This window comes from Rhynchophorus ferrugineus, unplaced genomic scaffold (genome assembly GCF_030347505.1).
Source record: "Rhynchophorus ferrugineus isolate W39M unplaced genomic scaffold, kcgeb_rfMv2 rfM2, whole genome shotgun sequence".
NCBI lineage: Eukaryota > Metazoa > Arthropoda > Insecta > Coleoptera > Curculionidae > Rhynchophorus > Rhynchophorus ferrugineus.
This window is the reverse complement of record NW_027472581.1, coordinates 18,305,253-18,331,835: the sequence shown is the minus strand read 5'-3', so window position 1 is coordinate 18,331,835 and position 26,583 is coordinate 18,305,253. Positions and strand designations below refer to the sequence as shown.

Here is a 26,583-nt window from a genome sequence, read left to right as displayed (position 1 = left end):
AATCTTGAAATAAATTATATTTGATAACATTATTTTTGTTTATTTAATTTACTTAAATTAAAATATTGTCGTATGTCAACGTCAAAATTAACTAAAACTCATATTGATGTAGCAACATTGCGGCGTTTTGGCGTCATCAATTCAGATGACGTGAGTTCATTGTTTCATTGAATGCTTATTGCCCACTATGCAGATTATTGAACCACTAGAAGTAATACTTTAAAAAAATATTCACAAATTTATCTAAAGATGGCTTAGGTATTCATTACCTCCAGCGAATCAACTGTTTATTATAATTAGAAGGCAATACACGATTTACATAAAACCAAGGAAAACAAAAGATAGTTTCGTAATTTCCAGACATCGCCAATCGATAGACGATTCTTAAATAATTTCTTTCGATAATTTGAGCCACGCCACTAAAATCGAACGGATTAAATTTTCAGCCAACCTATACATAAAAAATGTAAATCCAATTACCTCAAAGTCGTGTATTAGTTTTTTTTAAGGAGCAACATTATCCTATCGTTAAATACTTTATCAGTTAACTTAACGGTATGACCATCCCTTCCAAAACGATTAGTTTCCTAATTGATTTCTTTGATTTCATTCTAATAATATTTAAGAGTCGGAATCAGTCATGGCCCCTGTGATTTTTAAAATCGTACTTCTGTTTGGTCTATGTCGGAGTTCTTTATTATTAAAATATGGAAGGTAAAAGTAATACTTCAATAACAAAATTTTTGAAATCCAATTATATAAAAGTATATTAATACTGAATGTATGGTTATTGTAAAATTTATATACATTCTATTCTAGTAAATTAATTTAAGAGGTTTGTGATATTACAGTGGTCAAAACATAGGAAAACTTTTATATTTATAATTTGATAGAAAATCTGCTATCTGTTGTATGTTATTGATAACAAAAATTACTCTTTTCAACTTCTAACATAAGCAAAAAATTCAGAAAAGAAGTTGCTTTAAGTGTTGTTCTTAAAATAATTTCCTTGTACCTCAAATGCATCTCCTCTTGTTTGATAACTAAAAACATTCAATTTTTCTATAACATATGTCAAATAATCAAATGTCGAAGAATCGGCTATGAATAACTTGCCCAACCTTTTCACAAAAAATATTTACTTAATTCTATCACTTTTTAAGGTATGAAATGGATTCGATGGTTACTGACGACACCGAAATTAGTTTTATAGAGTTACTCCATCGTATATTCATAAAGACACTTAATTATTTTCAATGCGTGACGATAATAACCGACGATCATCATCAAGGCATATTCCACAAGATTTGGTTTAAAAAATTTGGGATGTATCTGTCATTCATAATGGTAAGTGAGTATAAGAAATACAATTCATCAAAATTCATACAACCCAATTCTCCATTTCGATTCCAAAAGTTCCATTCAAAGAATACCAAGAGACAATGTGGAAAACATAGAAACATGTGGATAGCATGGAAAAAACATATAATGATAAAACGTAAACAGCTTGGGCTTAAACTAAACCAAATGTGTTGGCTGATAGGGCGTAAATCTATATTATCCGTAGATAACAAGGTTTTGCTGTATAAGTCAATACTTAGGATCGATGGTATTGAACTGTGGGGTATTACTAGCAAATATAACAAGGATATCCTTCAGAGGTTCCAGAATAATGTGTTGCGAGTCATCGCCGATGCCACACGTCTATAATAAACTAATTCAGCACAATATCCGCTTAGAATGTGCTAATGAACTTGCAAAACAGTTACATGTGCGTGATAACAGTGAAATATATCGGCTCAAACGCAATCTGCCATAAAACTGATTGATAGACATATAGAGTGAGATATAATAACCTCTAGAATAAGTTAGAATAGTTTTTAGAATAAGTTTCTAGAATAAAATTTAGGTTATAAAGCAGTCGTAAATCACTTCCTGAAGCGATCTTCTACATGTCAGTGTAGTTATATTGTATAGAGGAAATCATAAAGAAATAGTTATTCTCCACGGGCAGATTGTTGAAGTTCTAAGAGATTAATAAAAAATGTACGAAGAGCCTCAAAAGAAGTCCATTATTCCGACTGCCTACTTCCTACTATCAAACATGGGTGAGGTTACGTTATGATTCGGACGATAATATCGTTCATATCTCATTCATATCCGTGAACGGATTATTATGAATACATATCTCAATATCCTCAATGTAATTCATCCTATGCTGAAATATTGCTGCCAAACACTGTCATTTTCTAAAATGATAATATGTCCATATACGGACAGCCAAAAGCGTCTATGGGTGTATTATTATGATCACACTTCAACATAATCGAACCATTACGAGGGATTTTGGAGCAGTGTGTGGGAGTAAATTTCTATTTCCAACATTAATGAAGCAATTGGTGGATATTTGAATATAATAATTGGACAACATTCCGTTGAAAACTATTCAGACACTATAACGCGAAGAATTTTTTTGTTCTGGCTTAAATCCAGGCGGTGGAATGCATGACGCATACCTGGTCGCGGAGACTCGCCCTGAAGTGACAAGTTGGACCAGGTTATGTGGGACTGCCTCTGGGCTTACCAATACACTAAACCGAAAGCGCCTCACAGTTGATCCCCGTGTATCACTACTGCTACTGCATTAAATTTGAGGATATGGCACCCACCAACCGGGCAGTCATTATCGGGTAGGAGGACCCTGCAAAAAAAAACAGATTGTGAAACTAACTATAGATTCGTGAACTTGCCGTGAAGCCGTGAAGATAGCAGTGTCTTCAGCGTAAAACGCGATGTCAATGTGCTCTTTTCTTGGCGGGTTTGAAATAAAACGCGAAGAACTGCAGCTGTTTTAAAAGCAAATGGTGGTTCAACACATTATTAATAAGCGAATATTGTGTATATGTCAGATGTTCATATTATTTTGGCCGTCCCCTGTACAAACATTTACTTTACATCATGACAACAGGACATATACCGCTTAAAAAATTCTTATTCATTCTCTGTGAAGACATCATAAGAACTAACTTCCTTGAGAGGAGAAATTTATTATTTCAGAAAGAATTATGAGAAGTATTTGAAAATAGAAAAGAAACCTTGTCAGAAACGCTTTTCAACCCTATAACTCTTTTTTTTAATAACACATCAGGTCCAGATAATAATTTTGGTTCAACAAATAATACAAATCAAAATGAAAATAGGTTGTTCAATGAGTTGACGTAGCACCATATTTACGTCAATGTTCTAAGTGATAATTATGATAGTTAATAATATAATTTTATTTGGAGACTTGAAAAACACAGCAGGCTCTGTGGTTAATATGTACTTAATATGTTATTAATATATTATATATATGTTATTAATATATTAATATATTATATATTATATATATGCTTAATATATTATTAATATGTGTGTAATATGTAATTAATATGTGGTTAATATGTGCCGGGTGAAAGAAAAACACATTTGATTTTATAGTAGGAGTATAAAAGCGATTAAAAGGATTTTGTGCGTTGAAAAAGTCGCAAAAAAATACCAAATTTAGACATTTTATGAACAAAAAAACCTACTCCATTAAAACCTGCGGATAGACCTCAGTAAAAACTTGTTAAAATCAGTGAAGAAAGCTCGATGTTTTTTAATAACTCGTTAATTAATCACATTTAACTGACTTTTGACTCATTTTTATTACAAAATTATATAATGGCCGTGGTAGAAAAATATTTTATAGCCCATTTATATTGAAAAATTAAATACAGAATATCACATCTATTTCATTTCAGCGGGTTTATTGAACAACCTACATTATATAAAATAGAATAAAAGAACGATGAGAAAAAATTTAAAATAAGAGCTATAAGTTTTAGGTTAATATCACTAAATTTTAATGTAACTTTGCCAGTTTTTTCCTTCATAATTAGGAAGAATAATACGCGCAACACTTACAATCCATCAACATTTCTAAAATTATTATTTGCAGATTAATATTGATGATAATATCGATGAACCTGATGTCAATGGAACTGAAAATTCGTTGATTATGGCGAGAGAACATGGGTGCAAAATGTATATCATATTTTTAGAAAATGGACAACTAGTCAAGAAGTTGTTAAAATTTGGTGATAAGTAAGTATATATAAAGTACAGATATAAGATATAAGATACAAAAGAAAAGGATTTTTGTATATTATTAGTTATAACAAAGAGTGGCAAATGTAATAAATGCGAAAACACTTCAAGAATTGATTGTTAAAAGGGTATAGTGAAATAGAAACATTTCGTGTATGAACTTGTGTAAGATCTTCTGAGAACACCGGAATACTTACACTAGAATAACAAATCGAGGACATTTCCCGAGATATTGCAAAGTAGCTGTACCGCTGATGATATACACATTTGTCAGAACTCGTACAGGTGAAAGTACAGGTACAGCTCAAATTACTGACGACACTGTTTGATAATGTGTAAAGTGTGTTGCTTTTGATAATATAATATACATGAAGTAATATAGAATTTGAACATTTTTTAAATTTTTTGTATTATATTATTATTAGTCATTACCAACTAACTTACAATTTGTCTTTAAAGAGACTCAAAACTAGGCACTTACCTAGGAAGACCCATTGACCTTTACTTGGCCTCTAACAAAAAAATAAAATAAAAGTTAATAACACTTTTTAGTGTTTTTACCATTTAGTACACTTCACTATACAACTACATAAGATCGCACGGTTTGGTTCTCTTGAGACTGCGTCCTAGTTCAGTGTTATCCAAGAGTTACAGCACTTCTGTGTTAACATGGTAGTGGAGTCTTTCCTAACGTCCTGTTGCGAATCCGCTCATTTCATCTATGTAAGTAATTATTCAAATGATATCTGGACTTTACCCTGAAATACTTGCGTTACGTTGCTATTATTTCTCGCAAAACTTCTCCATAACATATATTTCATATAGGCCCATATATGTTTTACTATCTGCTTGTATTATGTACGGATAATTTAGATTTTCTTCTAAATAACTAACATGTTTTTTTGTATTTCAATTCTAATTATTTTCTTTTCTCTTTGTCATTTCTCATTGTCTCTCATGTCATGTCATATTCCAACGTAGTTTTGGATCAAGATTTGCATCCCCAGACATTGTTACTGTATGAGATAAAAGTTTTATTGATATTTATTAACATATGAAGACTCTTATTGTAAGTGAATTCAGTATGGACTGATTTACTCTAATTGACTTTTAAACTCCATACCTGGGTCAACTTATTTAAATTATTATTTGCGTGTTGCAGTTTTCTGATTGCTTCTTCATTATTGTCTCGAATACCAACTCTCGCAGTATCATCAGCAAATGTAGCGTAACAATGTACGAGTAACATTTTCTGGTTTTTTATGGTATGTCACTTGTATAGAACGGATAAATAATAAGACCCAAAACAATGTCTTCTGGTTCAGCTGCTTTTATTTCTTTCATTGTTGAGTAAGCTTTCTCCTGTTTCACTCTAAACATCTTAGCTAAGATCTTAAGTGTTTAGGAGCTCAATGTATTGCTTCAGTAATATTTTGTGGAGTTTATACACTATTCTCTTATACTAGACTTTATCAATCATCATATCATCTTATTCTCTTTGTAACGAAATAAACAGTGACTGCTAAATTACCCTTAATAACCATCACAAGCCACATTACGATGTAAGAGACTCTTTGAATTGAGTCATAGTGATACTAACATAAAAAAAGTAATTCATATATAAGCAATTGTATTGGTTGATCATATAATAAAATCATAAAATGAAAACACAGTTCAAACTATCAAAAAATACTCAGACCACTTAGCAATTGACGAATGCATTGCTCTCACATTTATATACGATGAAAAAAAACCAAAAGGGAGCAAAATTAAAAGCTTAAAACCGAATGCCATCCAACAACATGACTTACCATTTTCTTGTAATGTTCCACAGCCAACGTGGATTTATCGTTCATTGAAACCTCTGACCTAATGATACCAAAAAATATCGATAATTTAGGCAGATATTTTTCTTGGTCAATATATTTCGAGAGAAAGAAAATAAAATATAGTTTCAAAAATATCTATATTTTTCCTAACTGTTGCATATGTTGATATGTTCAGAAATAAGTATCGATATTTTTTTATTCTCCAATATATCGATATTTTTCTCCGCGGTCCACATCTCTATAATAACCCTATGCTTTCAAAACCATAAAATGTAACAAAAATTAGTTTTGTTTAATTTCCGTCATTTTTTTTTTGTTAAAAAATACAATATACCTTTAACAATTTTAGGTACCGTTTGTTTGACACCAATTCTAAATATATAATATTATACGATCATGTATTATTTCAAAAGGACACTTTCTATATATGGAAAAGGTTAATCAACGTGATATTTATAAAGAAATACGAAAGCAAAAACAAGGTCTACCTGAAAAACAAATCCGTATGGTTCGAAATTACTACAGTGCCATATCCGATGAATGCTGAGGGTATTTTGGTACCTAGGCGCTTAGACATATGGACGAATAATAAATTCAGGAAAGGTATGATGTTAAAATTGAATCCGAGATACAAATTTTAATTTAGATTGCTAATATAGGTCATAATATTAGAACCAAGTAGTCATATATTGTATGTAATCAATAAAACCCAACCCAACGTTCTTATATTGCTATGGAAAATATTATATTAATCGCAACTATAGTCTATTCAAAGAAGCATATGAACATATGTCATTGTCTTTATTGTAACTTTATATTACATCTAATGTATATACTACCGAATGATTTAAACTACGGTTAATTATACAGCAACAATAGTTTTTTGGTTAGAGTTATTTTATTATATTTACATTGAACTCTTTTCCTCGCCATCCATGAGGTAAAGTTCTAAGCGTATTTTTTATGTAGTGGTTTCCCCTGGAGACCTAATTCACCTAATCAACAATTGAATATCCGAATAATGTATTTTACTTACATTAGAGAGCATATTTATCTTTTTACATTTAGTTCTTGTTTTCTTCGATAGTGTAGTTATTATCAAGTTATTTGATATCACTGTATTTTCTGTTTCTTCTGTTACTACCTGTGTACACTATTTTTGATAAAATTACTGAATAAAATCACTGAATTCTCACTAATGCATTCCCATATCTACAAAACAGTTAGTATTCATCCTCTGCATTCTCATACATTCTAACCTGATGTTTATGTATAATTCTGAACAATTACACACAAATATATATGCACATAACAATTTACTTAATATTCCACAATACAACTCCCTACTACTTCCTGCTGAAATTGTCAGCATTGAACCATAACTCCACATTCAGAAAATTTATTTCATTATTTCGTCTTTTGTCAACTTCCTTTTCAATGTGTCTGGCCGAGTTCATCCAAACCAAAGAACCATTAACTATTCCAACTCAATGATTCTAGGAATAACAAGAACAATATCTCTGCAATTAATTCCTAATAAATATTATGACTAATAATACCTAATCAATTGTTATTACAACATTTACAAAGTTGTCAATCAACTTTTATTGTCTTCTTCAAAACTTTTTATTACCATCTTGCCATGAGTGACCCAATGTCCTATTTTGAAATATCCATGTCTCATCTAAATACACAAATTGAAATAATAAGCCTTCCTTGATTTCATTTCATTTATCCAATAGACCCCTTCGTGGATTATTTTTACACACTTTAAATCCTATATTATCTCACAGTGTACGAAAGGATGTTCTACATGCTTCAAATACTATATTTCATAGCTCTAAGTTATCTACGGATACTTTCCACAAAGTTTCCTCCGAAATAATTGTATTAAATTATGTTAATATTGAATAAACTGCTCACTGTTTTTATATATTTCATTTATCTGGTCTCTGGTAGAGCTCACATCAAGCTGATATTGATTCGTCATCCGCATTTCAGTAAATCCAAGATTATATTTTTTATTTTTTGAAATATTTTAGTGACCGTGTCCATACTAATATTCAATGCAGCTGCAACACGCTAAAAATTCTTTCAATAAAAACCATTGCAACTTAATATTAAAGTAATTGGTTAGAGATGCAATTGACTGATTATTCAATAGCTTCAGCATTTTCAATCTGAGTACTAAGAAGCAGCGATTTGAAATTTATCAAAACAAGCAAAGCGTTAAAACAACATTTTTCGTTTTATAACCTGTAGTTGTTTGACAATCGAACGACTTTTGCAGGCTCATTCGTTTACATGTACGAACTTATCAGACACTATTGTATATCTTTTTAACTAGGATAAAATAGAAGAAAACTATTATTTGATTCTAAAACGAATTGTATAAATTGCGGTAGGCAATACATTAAACATCTTGATAACGTATGTTCACTACTTCTTTGGATAGACTATATATAATTCCAGATCCAGATTTCTTCAAGGATAAAACGTTAAACTTGAAAAACGAAACTTTGAAAGTCGTCACATTCGCTCATATACCCGGGACAGTAAAAACGAATAATAGCTTGGACCAAAGAATACGAGCATTGTTTCAATCCAAAACAAATCAGTTTTATTCTGGCACTGAAGTCGAGGTATTTACATTGTTTTGTTATCAGTTACCACTCATTGTCACATCGTACTATGTTATGACTAATTATTTTTCAAATCTTTCGTTCTGTAATTAAGAATGTAAATTTGCCTACGACCAATGAATGAATATAAGAGTAATAAAAATATTTCAGTAGCTTAATAATATTTAAATAATTTACCGACTCATATGATGCTATAATTGTAATATTTCACATTGTATTCATTTCGTTAACTCTTAATATACGATTTACACATATTTTATAATTAAAATGATTTTAATCACCATGATAAATAAATCCAACAACAAAAAAACAAATATTTTGAATATATTAAATATAAACCGTCCTTTAAGTAACATAACCTCACTTAAATTCTTCTTAAAATTGAATTCTAGTATTTAGTAAACAAGATTCTAGTTCTGGAGACTCTCCGCGTGGGCATAAAGGTTTGAGTTTGTAATGTTGCCAGTTGTTAATAATTATAAGTAAATTTGAAGAATATTATATAAATAAAATAAATTATGCTAAATTCACAAGTTAACCTGATATCATAGAACCTAAAATTTCTGTTGAGACCTAAGTCAAAATGTTTTTACATTGTATAATTTTCGTCCCCTATAACATAGAAAATGTAATGTGAAGAACCTTTTATAAACATCTTTCATATCAAAATAATTTTGAAAAGAAAAAAGAGAAAATAAGATAATATGCAACTATTTATGTATGTATAAACCCTACAATAACAAACCAAAGTTATTATTTTTGTAAATTATTCGTATACTTGAAGAGTATAATATATATTCTGGAATTCACAAATTAACCTAAAATTTCAAGTTTAAATTTAACTTTTAACTTAAGTTTACTGCCTATTATTTTAAGTTTATATATTATGTCATTTATTTAACCTTGTATAAACATATTCAATTTTAAAATCATATATTTATCTAGTTTTAATAGCATTTACCTCTAACTCTTTGATACCCTTCTTATGAATTCCTGATCGATTACGCTCCAATTTAGAAGTAGTAATATTTTTATCAAAATAGGAACCCCCAATCTTAAAAATCTTCAAGCAAGCCAAACGTTTCTTGTACAATTTTAATGCTGTGAATTAACTATATGATCAACGAGCTGTGATTCTGATGAGATATACATAATACAATAAAGGCCAAATCGAATCATATTTATCAAATCTATACTTTTACTTTTACGCGGTCAAACTATGCCTAAAATATAATAAATTCCGTATAGAACTGAATTCAATTTGCAAAATTAACATTAAAATTTAATGGATACGCATTTTGATGGAATGTCCATATACGTTATATCTCCTCAGATCTTATCAGATTAAAAGTATTATAATAGGTTCTTTGCCAAAATTTACAAATCAATTATTTATCCATTACAGTACAAGAACAAATAAACTATAAACAATTCTCAACATGACAAAACAGATCTCCTACCAACACCAGTGTCAAATCCAAAATAGTTATTGTAGTACGTTGGATTCTACCTGCCAATTACTTGTAAATGGCAACGTCGCATAACCATTCTGAAACTATGCAACTTTATCGAATTCGATTAGGATTCTCCAGAACTAATCAATAAAATGCATAACGAATTTGAAAAATACATGACTTATCATGACTGATGATTGAAATATGATTTTCTTACAGATTTTGAAAACCGTATCTCAGTATATGAACTTTCACTGTAACGTATACGAAGCAGAAAATGCCGATATTGAATTATGGGGTAACCAAATGTTCGATAATAATTACACAGGGCTTTTAGGTGGGTTATAATTAGCTTTGGGAACTATCGACTGAAAACAGTCGAAACAGTCGATAGTCGCAAAACAGTCGATAGTCAAAAAACTAGCAACTGAAAATAGTCAAATGCACGGTTCGACTGTTTTTTAATTCGTGATGTCAGACGAAGATGTTCAAACCCTTTCCTGTATAAATGTATAAATTGTGAGAGAGCAAAGGACAAAGATATATATATTAAGGATAATTTTATATGTGCTTATATTTTTCAACGGCAATATAAGCGAGACGGAGATGTACATATTCCTTCAGGTACTAAGTTTAAAAAAGAAGAGAAAAAAATAATTACTGAATATTATTAATATGCAATTAATGATTTCATTTGAAACGAAGTAGAATTACTTTTATATTTGAATGATCTGTGGATCTGTAAAAAGAAATGAAATTTTTCTATAAAATGGAATAATACCCCACAAATGCTTTATCGTATTTTAATATGTTAATTGTTATTTTTAAATAATATACTATAACAACTGATAATATATAACATAAGAAAAAACCTAATAAATAAAGATGTACAATAACTATAAATATTAAATAAAAATTAAACATATAGAAAAAAACTACTAGAGCTTTTTTAAATAAAGTAAATGCTTTATTTATTATTGAAGGCAAATATTTTTTAACAAAAATCGAAAGAGTAATCGAAATATTACCTATTATTACCATAAAAACAGTCAAAAGTATTTTACTATTTATCATTCACAATTTTAATCTTTTTACTCTATTACATTAACAATCTTGAAGAATATCGTTCCAAAATGCCGCTATATTAATATACAATATATTGTTATTTATAAGCAAACTACCAAAAAAGTCATTAAATTATTACATATATTACATATAAATCTATGTAAACATAAATTGGGTACATTTTTTATTAAGATCGCGGCTAGGACGACAGAGTCAGAACGTTAAAAATCAGTCGAATGAAACTAGTAGAACCAAAAATAGTAACTAAGAGTACACGACTGAAACAGTCTATAGTAAATATTAACAAAATTAGTCCAACCGAAATCAGCGACTGAAACAGTGATTGGTAAAAGTAGTTAAATCAGTCGAACCAAAAATAGCGACTAAAACAGTCGATAGTAAAAAGTAGTCAATTACAAAACAGTCAATAATCGTTTTCAGTCGATAGTTCCCAGCTCTAGTTATAATATTTTATTTATTCAAAATACTAGAATAACATAAATATTCTAGGTGAGATGCTTAATCGCAAGGCTGATATCGCTCTAGGGGACCTTTATTATGTCCCTTTTGTGTTATATATTATGGATTTAACAATACCATATAACACCGAATGTTTGACGTTTCTAACACCGGAATCTTTAACAGATATTTCATGGAAAACGCTAATTCTCCCGTTCTCGTAAGCGAAATTATTACTTTAACCGCATTATTATTTCCTTGACAGTCAATAAAACAATAGAGTTTCATTATATATTACCACAGATATTCTCTTGTCTAAATACAGGCGTATAAAAATATTTTATTGAATAATTTTTAATCTCTGATATATAAAATAAGAACAGTTATAAGTCAAAGCTTTCTAGATAATTTCGCCCTACATAATTCAATAAACAAATAAATGCCAAAACTATCCCTTAAAACCCAATATCGAGTATTCCTGGCTAGATCAGTATCTACTAACTGACCATGAAAATGTTAGAGCTTTTGCATAGTGTCTCGGGATTTTCTAAAATAAAAAACGTAGGAATATTTTATTTAACATTTTAATAATTGAAAAGAGTATTGAATTGCAGTGGTATTTTTTTGTATTGTTATTTAATTATTACATTGTTACTAGTAATTTTCGACTAACCTACAATTTGTCTTTATGATAACTTAAATCTAGGTATATAACTGGGAGGACCCATTGGCCCTATCTCAATCTCTGGTGAAATAATGTTTATACATGTCACCGCTGTATTTTTTATTATTTACACCTCACTACACAACACTATACAAGATCAGATGGTTTGATTCTTTTGAGTCTGTGTCCTATTCTGGTGGTATCCAAAAGCTGCAATACTTCAATATTCTCATGAGAATGGAGTCTTTCCTCATGCCCCCTTGCAATTCTCTTGATTTCTTGATTTACTGTGGGTATCTGAAGATCTCGATGTAGGTAATCAGTCCTATAGTATTTATTTATTTATTTCCTTTGTTCTGAAAAATTTGTATTTTCTTTATGTTACTATTTGCATAATATCCCCATAAATGAACTCGGTATGTCCAAATAGGTTTCAGTATTTATTATATACTGATAATTATGATATTCTTCCAATTAGCCAGTACATTTTCCTATATTTCAATTCCAGTTCTTTTCTTTTCTTCTTTATATGTTCCTTCCAGCGAAGTTTTGCATCAAGTTTCATTCCGAGATATTTAGCGTTGTTGCTAAATGGAATGATAGTATTATATAATGTTATAGGTACTTGTACGGTCTGATTGTAAATTCCAAGCTTGTGTGCAATTATGTATATTGTCACTTACCTCTTGTAAAAATTTTAATTAATTTATATTTTAAATGCAAGTGATGTGTTGTCAAACAGTACTGACACATTTCTGTATTTTAACATTTGTTTAATACATATTTTGTAGGCCTTTGATGTGGGCTCTAGTGGTTTTATGTTTGTTAATATCAAGCTCAATATTTCACTATTTAGCAAAATTTCATTTATACATTCATCGAGCTGAGAGTGATAAGGGAAAACGGACGGAAAAACACGAACAGGAAAGCAAGATATTTAAGAAACAGCTATTCAATAATTTGTCACTTTGTTCACAAATTAAGAAAGTTGATCCTAACACTAAATACGCCTTATTAAGGGAACAGTACATTGAGATCAAGGACAAAGATGGGCTCTATCAGTTTTCTGAACTGACCAATTCCTTGCTCTACACATACAGCATGCTTTTGTTAGGTAAGTAAATAACGTTTCGTTTGTTAAGTTGTCAAGAAAATATTTTCGGTTGTACATTTAGCTATTGATTGAGCATTTCTATATGTTACAAAAATGTATTTAACCAATTTAACCAAAGTTTAACCAAAGTTAGTCCAAACCAAGACTGCTAGTGACGGTTTCTTCCGTCAGCAGCATTGAACATGTTAAAACATGAAATGTACTGGTGTTAATTTGAGCCAGAATCATGTGAATTCGGAAGAAGAAATCGAAATTTTTGTGGATTCAATGGCATAGCATAGTGGGGGCAGCAAAATTTCACAGTAATTAATAATAATCTATATACAAATGAATTGCTGTTCACTAGAATCGTTAAAACTCGAGAACGGTCGGGCTAATTTTTATTTTCCAAGGAAGGTTTAAATAGTGAGAAAATGTTAAATAATTGCGAAGAAAATAGTAAAAACAACAATTTTGTTACTGTCATCAATAATTTCATTGTCATAAAGTATCAACATTTTTGTTGGTAATCAAATATTTATTCAGAAATGTTGAATAGTGATTAAAACTACTGGCCACTATTAATCAAATCGCGATTACAACATGTAATGTATTAGACGCTGAAGATGATTTATCGACATTTACCCTTTAATACTTTATCACAAAAAATTTGTGTGGTGACAATTGGTCCCAGCATCAGATCCGTTACATTCATTAGTTGGAAAGTGATATACTTCACAACTGAAAATGATACAGCTCAATAAACTCATAATTTTCATCAATATCTACATAATAATACGATAATTGAAAAACACAGAATATTCTTATATTCAAAGATAATTTGCCTTAATATATTATCTAAATGTTATTTCAAGGTGCGAGAAATAGTCAAAAATATGTACAAAACCAAATTTAACAAAAATTCTCATACAAATATTATGTAAAAAAATTGTGATTTTTTCCTGAGCAAAGGCATAAGGAAAATAATAATTAGGTATTGCTTGTTCTGGTGGATAAAAAAAGTAAATAGGATTACAAAGGGTAAAAGTTTTAAAAGTATATAAAAAAGAAATGGAGATTTCGTAATCAAAATTGTAACATGTAATTACTATTTTCAGTAAATTCAAATATTATACTTTTAAGTATATTTTTAACAAATGATTTTTCATTTACAATTTTTTACTTTATAATATAGCAACAAAATGGCAATAACAATGTACAATATTAGTTATAACAATAATAATAAAATAGGTTATCAGTTTTCATAATAATTTTTTGATATATTTTGAAAAAAAATTATACAAATGTTAACTAATATTTAATTAAAATATTTGATTAAAATTCAATTTTTAATTTCTCCTTGTAATATAAATATTTTTAGTCCAATTTTTAATTTCCCCCTGTAGTGAACAAGTCCACTTAACAAACTCTAAAGTGATTTAGACGAACAAAACTTTTATATAACTTTATACCTAGAAAATTGCATTCTATGTCTGTCTTATATGATTATAAATGTCGAAATAGCTTACCGAAATTATTTTCTTGTTAATCAAATATACTTGGGGTCAGTTGTTCGTTCATTATTACAGTATCCTTGCCGAAACTTCCTATTGGCTGGTCCTTAAGAGTCTTGACTGGTTGGTACTGGTTATACTGTCTCCTCGTGGTAGTGACCTACAGAGCTAGCATGACTGCCATCCTATCCAGACCGATGCCCAGGTACATATTCTGTGTTTTGTTAAGCTCGATAAAAAACGCATTTTTTGTGACAAACAAACAAAATATAATTTTAAAACATATTTTCTAAATATTGAAAACATTTTGGAAAAAAACTAATTCAATAATTTATTAAGATTAATAATTGGTTATTGGATCAATCCACTCGAACATGATGTTTGCCATTGTTAGGTCCTTGCATGTATTCTGATCATCAATATTCATTAGTTCTTTTACGCTGCGTAGAAGAACATGTCCACCAGTCTATATTAATAATTGTCAACTCCCGCAAGCAGCGGATGTTAAATATCTTGGAATGCACCTACATCGGCCCCAAACTTGGAAGAAGCACATATTTGCCAAAGGGAAACAACTTGGACAATATACAACGGTTCAAAAATAAAGTGTAGTCTGCCATTGTTGTGTCACTGCATCCCAATGTACTCGCTAATCAACTAAATATGCGAAGTAACAGTGAAGAGCGTAGACTAAAACATCTAACACCATCCGATCTGATTATTGGACATATATACACTTTAGAATAAGCTTTATAATAAGACTAATTAATTGAGATAGTATTTTATACAGGAGATCACTTAATGAAGTGATTTTCTACATGTCATGTATACATAATATAAACATAAAAATACTTTGGGCAGATTGTGGAACTACCAAGAAAAAAAATTGAAAAAATAATCAAAATACATATAAGCAAGTAACAGTAAGATTTATTAACCGACTAGACCATAATATCTGAAATTACTGCAATAACGTAATACATATTATGTGTTGCATATACTTCAATATAATCGATTTAGAATTTGATTATTTTAAATGACTTTCGATTATATCATTTACTAAAATCATACTAGGATATATTAGTTAACTTTCTTCGAACTTTAACAACATGCAAATCGAATTGTTAAATCAAATGATGCCTCTTAACGGCTACAAATTTAGGCTTATAAATTAGAGCGAAAGGATTTTTGTATTTGATGTTTTATTGTGAAAAATCGGTACAATATATTTTATCGGCTTGATGTATAATAAGCGCTAGCCGCTACTTTTTCCCATCTTTTAGGTAATTTACGAATTCCATCTTGAAGGAACGATGTATCTTTTGAGGTTATACATGAATCGGCACATTTATTGGTATCTTCATAAAACAGATCAGACACATCACGATTCATATGTCGAAACAAATAATAATCAGGAGGGGCAAGATCTGGTAAATAGAGCGGGTGGAGTAACACTTCCTAAATTAATGTTTCCAAGTATGTTTTTCCCGGTTGTGCTATTACGAATCACTTATGAATCGGGACGGGGTGAAATTAATATCACCACTTATGGCTTTTGAACAAAAGGGAAATTTTCTCTACTAATTATTCTTATTTTCTACACTGGCTCTTGTATCGATATAAACCATATATTTAACACCCCATCTCAATTTAAATGTACCTAACAACTTCAATCTAATTAAGATCTTAAATAAAAATTTCAAAAATTCATTTAAATTGCCAGAACAAAACTATTACGTTATACATACAAATTTGTTTGAACTTAGAACTATTCTATTTCTACATGGTGAGAATTTAACTTTAACCAATGATTTAATTAATTTAGTTTGCACAATTATTATATGATAACAAACATAAAAATTAATTTTCTTCTTTAGACATAATTCGTTGAATAATCCTAGAAATACTGTCCACTTTTAATGCCAATTATTTAGTTTGTTCTTGGGCTGCCCAATCTACATATATATATATATATATATATATATATATATATATATATATATGTATATATATATATATATATATATATGTATATATATATATATATATATATATATATATATATATATATATATATATATATATATATATATATATATATATATATATATATATATATATATATATATATATATATATATATATATATATATATATATATAGTATATATATATATGTATATATATATATATATATATATATATATATATATATATATATATACTAGCTGACCCGGCAGACTTCGTACTGCCTCAGTCGATAAATAAAAGACCAGAGTCAGTTAAAAAACAGAGTTTTCCTGAAATACTGTCTATTTATAAGGTTTCAATTAGATATTTATAGACACACACAGTTATGATACAGTTTGTTAATAAATTTAAAGCTTTCTGATAAACTATATTTTTTTGTTTTGTTTTGTGGTGCGTAAATAAATAAGATGACGGTTTTCCGATGCGCGAACACGCGACTTATAATTGTTCATGCGCGAAACAGGGAAACTCCAAGTTGATTCCGCATAGTTCCTACGACTGGCCTTGAAATTTATTTATGGTCATCGCAAAGGCCAGACGTACTGGAAATTGTAAACGTTTAAAATCGAATGGTAAATCCGTTGGAATCATCGGTATACGCGTGATCAAGACATCCTCTTCTTTGTATTTTCCCCTTTATGTCAATGACGTTATTCATCATCTTTTTCACAGCCAGTCTTGCTCCATTGCACAGTCGAGCTTAATTAATGTTACACAGCTTGATGACTTGATCCTATTTTTAATTTCAAATTGTGAGATGCTAATTCAGGCAATTCCATTGAATTTAAAAACTCTGTAGGATAGTTGACAACATCGTCCTGGTTCATAAAGGTGTCGACTGATTTGAAGGAAACCAACTACCCTGGAAGAAAATTCTGAATGGTTGCATTAAGATCCTCGACATTTTTCCTCCTAACCATTTTCTAAATGGACTGACAAATGGACTACTGTAGGGTGTCTTTCATGGAGCGCAAATGAAAAGATACGTCTAATTGCTTCTTCGTTGCTACTTACATAGCGACCCATCGGATACGGCTATATCGCTACCTTTGTTAACATATGTACATATGTACTTCACAGAGTTACAATATTCCACATTGATGTGAGTCTCAAAAGCTTTGGATAATATTGGCGAGTATGGCACGATTAAACGATTGTCTACATCAACATTTTGTCCTCTTACCTTCACAACTACCGATCGCCTATTATTCGCAACTGATCACCGACGATACAATGGGTATTCATCATTTCCCGTTATGGTTTCAACAATCAGGTCTCTTGGGTATCGTTGGGAACACTTTCCGTCAACCATACAGGGTGAATTGTAGTTTAAAGCTCCGCAAGGTCCATGTATCATGTGTTTGGTAACTACTGCATGCAATTTTGGGTCAACTGTGGGAAAGTGTGCATGAAATTGTCCTGTATAATATTTGTAACGCCAAATGATGTCATCTGGAAACAGCTGTTATATTTCTGAATGTTGGTCAAGTGCTTAGAATCATTTCCAGTCCCAGAAACTAAACAGCGTAAAGGATGTGATGGTGGGACCAATTGTGGCAATTTTACTTTGCCTCCAGCACAACTCCAGTAGATTCACCATTGTATTTTAACGCCTTGCAATATTTTCAAATAATTGTCAGTTCCCCAACTGTTACCGATTTGTCGGCACAATAATCTATTGCCGCATCATAGTGGAATGCAGGATCACAGGGGCACTGTGTCTGCGGAATTGCTCAATTTAATTGTCGTGCTCGCTGTCGCTGTGTTTAATGTGCACGAACTCGTTACATTCTGTTCTGGCATAGCAATACGACTAGTTTCTTGATCTGTCTATATCTGGTTTCAGTGCGGTTAGCACGTGAGATAGCTCTTCGCACATTTGATTGACTGCGATGACCTAAGTCAGGTCGTCTTCTAACGTTACTAATTATTCCATTGATTACAATATTTCTTTCTATCCTAACGATAACTCAAGATCACATGTTTCTAGTTTTCTAGTGTTTCATTGATCCTTAAGTGCTCTAGTGCTCCGTAATCTAATTCGGTCTGTTGCATACGTTGCATAACTTTACGTAACCTCCATACGAATTATTCCTGTTACGAATCACTCACGATTCGGGACAGGACGGAATTAACACCACTTATGGCTTTGGAATAAAAGAGAAACTTTATTTACATATCTGGTCTTTTATCAGGGGAGTGTAACTCCAATGGTAAGTAGTGGGGCAATGTTTCGCCTAGTCCAATCATTGGTGGCGCTGACAACGTGAATTTGATTGGTTAGTGTAAAATAGTTATGTAGAAACCTGTAAGGAAAATACTTTGCGTTGATTGGTCTGAAATTTCGCCTGATTCCTTTATGACGCCATATTTATTGGCCAATAGTATTTAAATGAAAATCAAATTTAATTTTTAAAATTAATTTATTAAAATAAAATCCTACACAAATAAACATAAACGTAAATAATATAAATATATATATAAACAAGAAGCAAAAAAAAACTATATAAGTGTAAATAAAAAACAATTAGGAACTTCATTCTAGGCAATCTCCATCAATTTTATGGTATCTATTAGAGTTCTATCTTCTTTTAATATATTAAAGGTAAACTTTAAATCCTTCCTTGTTGATAATAACTCATCAGTCGTCATAATAACTTGTCATAACAAATTTTGTCTTGAAAATCATTATGGATTGGACAGTTGAAACACTTAAAATTTATGTGGTTTTTTAAGATATCTCTCAAAATAACTGATATGTTGTTTTTATGACAAAATCTAGGTATCAAATAAAAAAGATAGTTTAAAGATCTTGAAAAAATCTTGATGGAGTTGCTAATTTGGGCCTGCGCGGTGCATTGCTTCTATTAGATCAGTATCGAGTATTTGATCTGTGGAACTACTTAATATAGAATGTAGACAAATTTTGCATGTTGTCTCTTTGTTCAGAAGTTTTGTTCAATAGAAATATTCCACTCTTGTTTTCCTCAGTGTAAAGTCCTCTGGAACTGAAAATATAGACTCAACTGGTGACAACTGGTTTAACAACCTCTAGTGATACTAGATCTGCCGTTAAAAAAGAATATAAGTTATCTAACATGTTCAACTTCTTCACAATTTACTCCGGGAGAATGATGTGAAAAAATTGAAGTGATGATGTGCCCTTTTAAAGATTTCTCGAACATACTAGGTGAAGGATATATGTTTCTACCTCCATGACCTCTAATAGATCAAAAAAAATTCTCTAAGCAATCTTGGTTAAGATTCCTTAACCAAATGTAGTTATTTGACAAAATAGATTTCTTTAAGGAAATAAATCACACAAAATTAGCAATTAAACTTTTAATTGATGGCACCGTAACAAATATTTTCTTAACAAGACAATCAAATTTGGCACTATTTAAATATACAATAGCTCTACTCTAAAATTATTGAACACTGATTGTTGTTCTAAAAAGTTAAAGTATTATTTATTTAAGTATTAGATATTTTACAATTAAAAATAGTATTTATTAATACTAGTTATCCATTTATCTTAATTATTATCTTCTTGTAAGACTTCTTTATATGGAGACATCACATTAACAGCATGCGAACAACTTGGTAAATTAATTGAATTAATATTATCTTTATTACCACTAACATCTTCATAATTAGGTTTTGATTTTCTGTAAAGAAACAATATATAAATAGGCATAAACAGACTAAATTCTTCACTAAAATGTCTGTGACAGACATGATGACATTGATATATTTGCATTGTGGTTTATCCAGGTAATTTACTATTATTTACGTGATGTACCCATTTTTAAAAAAGAGAGAAATCATTCTTTGGGAAACGATGTCTAATTTCGGTAGTAGGTTTTCACACTACATCTTTTACTACACGGATGTTTTGTAATCAATTTTGATAATTAATGTAAAACAGAAAATATGCACAACGTAAAATGAAGATTTCTTGACCTAAACAAACACCAAAACTTTCAAACAACAAAATTAGAAATGGATGCCCATAGAAAATGATGGCTTCACACAATTTGACCAACCACTCACGTTCCATTTTAGTATCAGCTCCAGCAATTTAAACTAGCCAATCACAATTTGCGATCGTAGCGCTACCGTTGATTGAAATAAGCAAAACATTTCCCCAAGGTTGCTCGTACCGTGAAATTTCTATTTTTCTATGTCTTTTATACAATTTTGAACAGCCAGGATACAAATTACAACGCCCTCTACTAATTCTTCTTCTTTTCTACATCGGCTCTTATATCGATATAAATCATATATTTAACATGTGCAAAATGTGATAGAATGTTGTCATGCTGAAGAATAGCATTGTTGAGTTCTTGCTCGTCCTCGCGCAATACTCAACTCAAATGCACTAAATGTAGTCAATAGAAGTCTTCACTGATTTTTCAATAATTTCAATAGTTCTAACAGCTCATAGTTTAACACTTTAAGTTGATATGGTCAAATACAGAGAATTAGCTTGGTGCCATGAATATTAGGCTTTGTCGTTCCTGTCGATGCATGACTAGGTGGTCCCCATGACACATGACAATGTTTAAGTTCATGCGACAGAAAATATTCAAGCTTTCGGATAATTTCCATGTTCTTCGGACGATTGGAAATTATCCCTTGTGTTACCCTCAACAATTCTGCATATTCTTCTCACGTTTTACACCACTTTTAAAACAAACAGTATCCAATGACCCTCAGACGCCTTTTTCTTTAATCTAATGCAAAAGTTCCCGCAAATGCGATTTACTCGTCACAAATTCAGACATTTTCAACTCACTGAAAAAATGTTTTGTTCACACTCCGACGAAATAACACATTGAAAATTGAGATCTATCAAAGTGATGCTTCACCATGAAACTGGTTACAAATGTACCCGATCCTATTTGATACTCAGTAACACCATCTGTTGTAAATCCTTTAAAATTAATTTATAGGCCTAATATTTTCCGTTTCTCCAATTTATTCACGTTCACATATTTATACTATCTCTGACACCAAAATTACAATTATTTTTCAGAGTGGCCATCGATACTCTAGAGGAATTGATCGATAGCAAGCTGACCTACGGCGGATGGGGTGAAATCAACAGACATTTTTTCGAATCATCGCCTGATGAGATGATAAGGCGTATCGGGGACAATTTTGAAACGGTTGATAACGACGAACTCGCCATGGACAAAGTTATCCGAGGAAAATTCGCTTTTTACGAAAATACATATTTCTTAAAGGAAGCTGTAGTGAAAAGGCAACTTAAGTGAGTATTATTGCAATTATTAGATTCTGCCTTGTGATTGCTCTCAGCGAGTATTCTTTTGAGATCTGAGAACAGGAAATAGTCGCTGGGGGCTAGATCTGGAGAATAAGGTGGATGAAGAAGCAATTCGAAGCCCAATTCATGGATTTTTGACACGGTGCATTGTATTAGTGAAGCAGCACTTTCTTTTTCTTCAAATGCGGCCGTTTTTCGGCGATTTCGTCCTTCAAATGGTCCAATAATACTGTATAATAGTCCCTGTTGATAGTCCTTCCTCTTTCAAGGTAGTCAATGAAAAATTTTCCTTGAGCATCCCAAAATACAGACGCCATAACCTTGCCAGCCGACTGTTGCGTTTTCTCACGCTTTGCAACGGGTTCATCGTGTGCAGTTGACTTGGATGACTGTCGATTGGACTTCGGAATGAAATAATGGAGCCATGTTTCTTCCATTGTCACATATCGACGCAAAAACTCGGCTTTATTACGCTTGATCATCTTCAAATACTGCTCCGAATTATAAACTCGTCGTTGTTTTTGGTTAAAAGTGAGCTCGCGCGGCACCCATTTTGCACAGAGTTTTCTCATACCCAAATATTCGTCAATGATATGATGTACACGTTCAGTTGATATCGTTAGAGTGTCTGCTATTCATTCAATTTCAATTTACAGTCATACAAAATCATTTTGTGGATTTTTTTTATGTTTTCGTCGGTAACAACCTCTTTTGGGCGTTCACAGTCTTCGGTGCTTATTTCACCACGTCTAAATTTAGCATACCAATCTTTGATGGTTGATTTTCCAGGGGCAGTGTCCGGAAACTCGACATCAAGCGAAGTTTTTGCTTCAACTGTATTTTTCCCTTCAAAAAGCAATATTTTATCAACACGCGAAATTCCTTTTTAGCCATTTTTTCACAATAACAAAAGTTTCTTTACTCAGAATGCTATAGTTGACAAACTAATGATCCGACAGCTGTCAAATTTATACACGCATCTTTTGAGGATTAGGGCTAACTAAAAAACATATGGATATAATTCTAGGTAGCGCCATCTATGTGTCAGGTCGGGGACTTTTCAATTAACCTGTTACATTCTGCCTTGTGATTGCTCTTTGCCCAATTACATAAACTATTATAAATGTAGCAATATAATCATATATTAATAAACTTTTTATCATTTAAATTAAAACAAAAGATTTTATTAAATTTTACTGTTCCAATCATTCCTTCTACGAGTAAGTTAAAAACTCTGTAACTACATATACGCCTATAAATTAACTTCATGTTGAAGCCTCTCAAAGCCAAGCAACTGTACTGATTAGACGGAAGATACTCTCAACGTGACCTAAAATCAAAGAGATTGATTCATCAGTCAATCATTAAGCCAATTTGGACCAGTGCATTTGCACCATCATAGTAATCCATCGCACCCAAGACAATGTTCTACGATTAATTACCAACAGTTATCGCTACGTAACGAACGACAAGCTGCACAATGACCTCGAAATTAAATGGATACACCAAGATTTCTGCTTAAAATATAAAATAAAGTTAATAAATGACAGCAACACGGAAACAATACAGCTATTAGACAACACGAGGGAAATCAGAAGATTGAAGTACAACAGGACAGTAGTAATAAATTAATTTGTGTAAATTATGATTGTACTAAACATATCTAACCTAAGATGTAATTAATGAAAAAAACGTTGAAGCCTTACTTACAGACTTCACTCTATATAACTCTTCAGTATGTGTCCCTTCGTCGTTAACAAAAATTGTTGAAAATGTATTTGCGGAAAGTTTTATTTTTTACCCAAAATTTGAAGAAAAAGGCGGCTGAAGGTCATCGAATGTTGTGAGAAGCTTATGACATGAATATGACATATGACATAATATGACAACAATGCTACATCAATATAAACAATACTGAAATCGACGATTTAAAAGTAGTTATTTTTACACAGAGACAAAGAACGTTTTGAACAATCAAAAAATTTGAACGCGAGACAGTAATTTAATTACATCATGATTTGTTATTACATTTATTAATGGTTTAAGAATGCTTCAAAGACAAACATCTTCATTTTTATATGTTATGATGAATATATAATATTATACTATTCAACATAATACATTATCCTTATGCAACTACACATACTACGAAATAATCGATCATTTCTATTCTTTATTAGAAATTTATAATAGCTGTCTTTATTTAAGCAAGCATATTTGTTAAATTCTGCCGCGTTAGCATTCGCAGTAGACCATAGTACTTTTTCATAGTTAAAGCATATTGTTGATAATCGAGACTCAATCTCAATTATTCAAAATCAAAAGATTAATTCCTTCCAACAGATATTTGACATTGACATATGTCAATATCAATAATAACAGAGTAACAATTACACAATAGAAAGACTTGGAATGTGATCTCTCATATATAAAGTTGTAACTAAAATTTGTTGGTCCGAGCTACCTCAGGGGGCGCGCAAACCGGGTCTAGTTACTACAGGGGGAAATTTAAATAAGATTAAAAATATTTATGTTACAGGAGAAAATTTAAAAAATATATACTTTTAAATATTTTATTTAAATACTGGTTAACATTTGTATAAAACATTTTAAAAATACATTAAACAAAAGTATTTTGTCTTTGTCCGTTTGGTGTTCTGTTTGGTTCTTATCAGTACGAAGATGAAGGCACAGATTCGTTTCGTTTCAAACTTGTGTTATAAATTTCAGTTTTTAAAACTCTCAATTTACTTCCTTTGAAAAAAGATGATATTTGTACTTCTAATTCTTTTTGAAGAATCTAATGTGGGCTGAGCAAGTACTGATTTCAATATTTAACTTTTTGATATGTTAAGGGAAATGATCTGTGAATATACACATATTATGTATTTAAATTCAATTATCGATATAGATATCGAATTATAGGAAAGTAAATTAATTTCATTTGAACCTTGACATCCTGGAAAATAATACTCTTATTATTATTTTGCATTTAGACAAATAATATTTACCTTAAATGCTACAAAAATAACGACATAATAACAAACCTCTACAATTATACTTAAAAATAAAATAAAAATAACTTGTAACATAGATGTCACAAAATTTGAAATCGAAAAAAAGAAAAGAAATCTTTTTACCAACAGCCCTCTGGTGATTCGGACATGGTTACGGATGTACCCCATTCTATATTTCTATGTTTTGTATATGTTATTAACAAGAATCACAACATTTAGACACAAAGAATCTATTCTATGAATATAGAATATTTTTTATTTGTGACAAGAATGTAATCGAATTGTGTAAAGCCAGATGTTTTATAGGGTGGTTTCCAAATTTGTTACTGTCTCAGTGGACATATATATTGATTAAATGTTTTTAAAATAACAATAATTTTCCTTATATTTAATTTAAAAAAAGAAGGCATATAAATTTAATCCAAAGATCTCTAATGTACTAGTTTGTTGAATAGCTAAATTTATGTTATACTGTTATTAAAATGTCGTATATTAAATATTTCTTTTAATCACTTGCAGGTTTCAAAAAAACTCTAGCAAATACACAGATCACAACAATACTAGTGATATAAGAAGCTTGATACAAACAGATCGAAACCTACATATAATGAAAGACTGCATTATTAACATGCCCGTTTCATTAGGACTGCAAAAGAATTCCCCACTCAGATTTCGTATGGACAAACTTATACGACGGGTAGTTGAAGGTGGTTTAGTCCAAAAATGGCTAGATGACGTCATGCAAAAAATATTACGGGATAAAGTCGAACCTAAACCTGATGCGAAAGCTCTTATGAGTTTTCGAAAATTTTACGGTGCGGTGGTAGTTCTAGTTATAGGTTATGTTGTCGGTATTTTTGTATTAATCGGAGAGATATTCCACCATAGATATTTAAAAACAAGTGAAACAAAATGTTAACGTAATTAACCATAAATCATTTTTTATGATATAGCTTAACACTATTTAATATAATCAGATAATGTTAATGCACATTAATATCAGATTATCCTTGAAATTCGTAATAAATAGCATACATTATTACACTTAAAACAGTTTTAATGGTCTTAAAATTACTTTAAAATGCGTTTGACTAAATTTTTTTTAATATTCCAATCACAAACATTTTATTAGATAGTTGTGAAGATAACTATATACACACTAAATATTTTGGTTTCAATAAACTTGCATTGTATGTATTGTTAATTTTAACACATTTTAGATAATATTACTCTATTATTACATAAACACACTCATCAAATTATTATGATAAAGAGTTTCTCACTCCTTTAATAAATATTTTAAAACTAAATAATATGTTATAGAGTTATATATTTAAAGTACTCAATAAAGTATCCAATAATTATTACTATTATGTATTTTTATTACTATGAACT

The 26,583-nt window shown here is 30.5% G+C and overlaps 1 protein-coding gene across 1 annotated transcript; it reads left to right on the top strand.

The window, feature by feature from the left end:
* The first annotated feature begins 1,201 nt into the window (after nucleotides 1–1,201).
* Nucleotides 1,202–26,240, top strand: LOC143190037 (ionotropic receptor 21a). Its single transcript, XM_076394102.1, has 10 exons — nucleotides 1,202–1,347; nucleotides 3,983–4,128; nucleotides 6,310–6,563; nucleotides 8,433–8,602; nucleotides 10,276–10,393; nucleotides 11,632–11,800; nucleotides 13,036–13,358; nucleotides 14,927–15,056; nucleotides 21,920–22,156; nucleotides 25,708–26,240. The coding sequence occupies exons 1-10, from the start codon at nucleotides 1,327–1,329 to the stop codon at nucleotides 26,105–26,107; spliced, it is 1,968 nt and encodes a 655-aa protein (XP_076250217.1). The 5' UTR covers nucleotides 1,202–1,326; the 3' UTR covers nucleotides 26,108–26,240.
* Nucleotides 26,241–26,583: the final 343 nt, after the last annotated feature.

What these genes read in the sequence shown, in the direction of transcription:
- LOC143190037 (XM_076394102.1), top strand. Translation starts at nt 1,327, where the DNA reads ATGTATCTGTCATTCATAATG. An exon ending in ATTCTGGCACTGAAGTCGAG is followed by an intron (nt 8,603 to 10,275) that starts GTATTTACATTG and finishes ATTTTCTTACAG; the next exon opens with ATTTTGAAAACCGTATCTCA. An exon ending in ACGCTAATTCTCCCGTTCTC is followed by an intron (nt 11,801 to 13,035) that starts GTAAGCGAAATT and finishes CATATTTTGTAG; the next exon opens with GCCTTTGATGTGGGCTCTAG.